The sequence below is a fragment of the Ipomoea triloba genome, chromosome 13 (assembly GCF_003576645.1).
Source record: "Ipomoea triloba cultivar NCNSP0323 chromosome 13, ASM357664v1".
Lineage (NCBI taxonomy): Eukaryota > Viridiplantae > Streptophyta > Magnoliopsida > Solanales > Convolvulaceae > Ipomoea > Ipomoea triloba.
This window is the reverse complement of record NC_044928.1, coordinates 12,822,700-12,826,859: the sequence shown is the minus strand read 5'-3', so window position 1 is coordinate 12,826,859 and position 4,160 is coordinate 12,822,700. Positions and strand designations below refer to the sequence as shown.

Below are 4,160 nucleotides of genomic sequence, written 5' to 3'. Positions count from 1 at the left end.
CATAGCATGCATGTCAAGCCATGATAAGATGTTTCACCATGCATTAAATTACACCACATGCTCCACCACTTATATTGGATAATAACGTCAATTGATGGATTAATGCAGGATGCATGTGCATGATCAAGAGTGAGATCATTTTTTTTTTTTAGAGTGAGATCATTTTAGAAAAACATGAATAATTTTATAATTTAGGTCAATACTCAATTTGATGCTAATTAAAAGAAACTGTTGTTGTTCTTAAAAAAGAAACTGTTGTTAGTTGTTAGTGTGTATTAATGATTTCTAGTGAAGTTTACCTCTTCTATATAATTTGCAAGCTATTATATAGTAGTGTATAGTAGTTAACTTATGTACATCCTCAAGTAATGGTTGGTGTTTCTCTCATCACAAAAAAAAAAAAAAAGAATAAAAAAATTAAGAGTTGAAATTATTACAATATTTTATAATCTAATCCCGTATTATACACCAAATTTTATAGGTTCTGCTAACATTGTTATATATTATTATGACATTAGAAATATTCTTTGGCCCACCACCAGGATTCGATGATCACCCATTTGAAATAGTAATAGATGTGTTATCACAGTGCATAATAGTTGGCTAAACGTTTTTTTAATCATTAACAAAATAGATTTATAATAACTATTTTTAAAAATAATATTTAATCAAAATATATAATTGAAAAGACTAATTCCCTATTTGTTAAACAAATATACGGAGTATTATTTTAGATAAATAATAAAATATTTATATTTTATACAATTGAAGCGCTAAATAATTAAGCACTTTATTCATTAATAAACTTGTTTTTCTAAAACTTCCTAAACTCAGAAAGATGTATGCGGTGAGCGTGGTCGAACACGCGGCCTTCAGATCTTCAGTCTGACGCTCTCCCAACTGAGCTATCCCCGCACTTGAATTTGCCTTCTTTTACATACATCTTCCATTTTTATTTTCTAGTTGGGGTGCCAAGCTCCAATTCTTCATCCTTCTGCAGACGCGGTAGAGGTAAATCTCCCAGTTCCATACTGAAAATTATTAAATTAAAATGAAGTCTTTAAAAGATGAGTGTAGTATGATGATAAACAATTATATGTAAGGTTGAAAAGTTAGCAGTTTGTTTTTGTTTTGTTTCTGCCATTTGGATTTCACACCAAGTGTTTGAGTTATTGCCTCAAAGAGAGGGTTCTTTGCTATGAGTTTCTTTCATTGATTGTTTCTGCATTCCTGTGGATTTTGGTGCTTAATTTGAATATTATTTTAATAATTCTTGATTTTATTTTCTGATTTTTACTATGGCTGGTTGTGAAATTATTTTATACACATTTATTATTTTTACTTTATTAGAATTTTGATTATAACATTGGTGGTGCTTATGCTCTGTGATGAGCAATGATGCATCCAAAGGAATTCATTTTGCAATGGGATTAAATATTACAGTAATCGTTGACTTTTAATTCAAAAAGATATCATTCCTGATTCTGTTCACTCAATAATTTAGGCAGTAAGTTGACTAGCTTTTAATTCAGTATGGACTTTCATGTGCTTAACAGTTTTCCTGAGCTGTATGATTGCATTAAAAAATGTAAAAATTCAAGCATGTGAATGCAGGATGAGATTCCTGCTAGCTCCGATCCATATTAATGGCCCTTCAAATGTACATTCTCAATTACTCAGAAACAGATCAGACAGAGAGAGTGTGAGAGAAAAACATAGAAAGAGAGATGGCTTGTGTTGCATTGGCTTCTCTAATGGCAACAATCGACCTTGAGTTCCGAAAACGAAACCACAGAGTGTCTCTTCCTGATGAAAAGCCATTGAATTCTCTGTTTGAGAAGCTTTCTTCTTTGCAAGCCTTTCTGCAGAAGGAATACAACAACGGTGGTGCTCCAGTCCGTCATCTGGAAATCAAAATCAGAGACTTTGCGCTCAAAGCTGATCATCTGGAAATCAAAATCAGAGACTTTGCGCTCAAAGCTGAAGATGTGGAAATCAAAATCAGAGACTTTGCGCTCAAAGCTGAAGATGACATTGAGATACACAGAGACTTTGCGCTCAAAGCTGAAGATGACATTGAGATACAACTAAGAAGCTTTCTTCTAGCCCAAGACGGAGAGTGTCAAGCCAAAGCTCGTGGGGAACTCCATCAAAGCTTGCAAAAAGCAGCAGAAGATGCAGAAGAGCTGTCCAAGATTATCAACAACAGCAAAAGCAGTGAACCCGAAGCGGCCATGGCCATTGAAACTCATCCATCCATTCATTGGTTGAAACCTGAGAATGTTGTGTTGAGTGGACCATATTCGCCATGCTCTCCAAATCTTGAGGATCAATTTAACGAAGAAGCCTTCAATGCGGTAGAAAAGATGTTATTCCATACCTTTGAGCGAAAAAACATAGTTTCAATTGTAGGATTGCCAGGTGTTGGCAAGACTACTTTGGCTAAAAGAGTGTATGGCTTCCAGAGAAGGCAGCTAAATGTTATGTTCGAGCTTGGGTTACTATGCCTCAAGAGTACAAGGGAAACACTCTTTCTCAACTAAAAGAGAAATTACACAAGCACTTCGGAGGTAGTCATCAGAAGAAGTATTTTCTTGTTTTGGATAATATACCAAACACCCGAGCTTTGGGTGATATCCTAAAATGTCTTCCTAATGATTCACTACAAATCCATATATTGCTGACCACTCAGTTCAATACTGTTGGTAGCGATGCTGCCACATTTGGTAATGTGCATAAAATGTGCATATTAGATCCAAACAGAAGTTGGGATCTATTTTGCAAGAAACTCTCTCCCAAAGAGCTTAGAGCACCGAAGTTTGTAGAAATTGCCCAACATGTTGTGAAGGAATGCGAAGGGTTGCCACGGTCAATTGTTGCAGTTGCAGAGCGTTTGTCTAAATGCAGTTACAATTTAAAGGAATGGAAGAAGATTGAAAAGGAAGTCGAGACATTGGGACCTCTATACAATGATGCCGAGCACTTAAGTAAGCTTACTCTATCTTACAATCAATTGCCACAGCATGAAAGTTTGTTTTTTATATTTTGCAATCTATCCAAAAGGCTTTAAAATCAATGTGAAAAGGCTTATTAGGATATGGATTGCTGAGGGATTTGTGAGGCAAATGGATTATAAGGGATTTGGGAGGCAATTGGTGACGGATTTAGAAGAGGAAGGTTACTGTTATTTAGATCATCTTGTTCATAGTGGTCTAGTCTCAATCAGCAAATGGGAGCATAAGATGACTAATGTTTGCTGGATACATAGCTCCTTATGGGACTTTTGTACAAGAAAAGCTAAAAAAGAGGGTCTCCTATGTGCGGTGTATACTCAAAAAGATTTAGGATTGCCATTAGACGTGTTTGTAAATTCATGTCGTTGGTTAAGTTTATACTCGCATAAGTTGGATTATTACACGCTCTTTACTACAAATAACCCTCGCTGTCTTTTCTTCTTTCAAGGAGATTATGTAAAGTCGGTATCTTTCAAGCTATTAAGAATTGTGGATTTGAGTGCACTTCAAATCTTCAAAATAGTGCCATTGCATTTAAGAGATTTAGTTTTTCTGAGATACCTATCTATATTGCCGTGGTTTGAGGGTTTAGATGATGTAGTGTCAAACCATAAGAATTTGCAGACAGTTATTGTTTGTGGTGGTGAACCACAACTTAGAACTAGCCATTTCCATTTGTCATTCAGAATTTGGGAGTTACCACATTTAAGGCATCTTGAACTTGGCAATTACTATGAGGTAGATCCTCCAAACAGGAATATAGAGCAATTGCAAACATTATCGTGGGTTAGTCCAACTCATTTCAAAGAAGAGGTGTATAGGAAGTTCCCAAACTTAACATATCTGAAGGTTTTCTATAAAGGTGTCTTTGAGCCATGTAGCAGCCCTGGATCTCGCAGAAATCCCACCAGGCGTCTGTAAGGCTTCGGCCTCTTTTTTGATCAATAAGAGTTTCGGTTAAAAAAAAAAAAAGAATTATTGCCTAATCAATCTTGTTATTATTTTAAATCAATTTATCGTTTTTCACTTATTAAGAATTATTGTCTTTTTTGTAATGTACGTTAGCATGCAATTTGCCTAATAATTATTGATTATTGATTGATTAATCACTCCTGTTGTTGTTGTTATTATTATTATTATTATTAT

The 4,160-nt window shown here is 34.9% G+C and overlaps 2 protein-coding genes and 1 non-coding gene across 4 annotated transcripts; 2 read left to right on the top strand and 1 right to left on the bottom strand.

Moving 5' to 3' along the window:
* Positions 1–843: 843 nt before the first annotated feature.
* Positions 844–915, bottom strand: TRNAF-GAA. The gene has a single exon. It is a non-coding gene; the product is annotated as a tRNA-Phe (tRNA).
* LOC116001869 lies at positions 857–3,062 on the top strand. Of its 2 annotated transcripts, XM_031241816.1 has the most exons (3): positions 857–1,011; positions 1,615–1,925; positions 2,052–3,062. In XM_031241816.1, the coding sequence occupies exons 2-3, from the start codon at positions 1,728–1,730 to the stop codon at positions 2,541–2,543; spliced, it is 690 nt and encodes a 229-aa protein (XP_031097676.1). In that variant the 5' UTR covers positions 857–1,011; positions 1,615–1,727; the 3' UTR covers positions 2,544–3,062. The 2 variants fall into 2 exon arrangements, with proteins under 2 accessions (XP_031097676.1, XP_031097677.1); XM_031241817.1 differs by lacking the exon at positions 857–1,011 and having other exon boundaries at positions 1,493–1,925.
* On the top strand, positions 2,741–3,935 carry LOC116001218 (putative late blight resistance protein homolog R1B-17). The gene is made up of 2 exons (XM_031241108.1): positions 2,741–2,987; positions 3,064–3,935. Exons 1-2 carry the CDS (start codon positions 2,741–2,743, stop codon positions 3,933–3,935), a joined length of 1,119 nt encoding a protein of 372 aa, XP_031096968.1.
* Positions 3,936–4,160: the final 225 nt, after the last annotated feature.

What these genes read in the sequence shown, in the direction of transcription:
- LOC116001869 (XM_031241816.1), top strand. Translation starts at nt 1,728, where the DNA reads ATGGCTTGTGTTGCATTGGCTTCTCTAATGGCAACAATCGACCTTGAG. An exon ending in TGGAAATCAAAATCAGAGAC is followed by an intron (nt 1,926 to 2,051) that starts TTTGCGCTCAAA and finishes ATACACAGAGAC; the next exon opens with TTTGCGCTCAAAGCTGAAGA.
- LOC116001218 (XM_031241108.1), top strand. Translation starts at nt 2,741, where the DNA reads ATGTGCATATTAGATCCAAACAGAAGTTGGGATCTATTTTGCAAGAAA. An exon ending in CAATGATGCCGAGCACTTAA is followed by an intron (nt 2,988 to 3,063) that starts GTAAGCTTACTC and finishes TCTATCCAAAAG; the next exon opens with GCTTTAAAATCAATGTGAAA.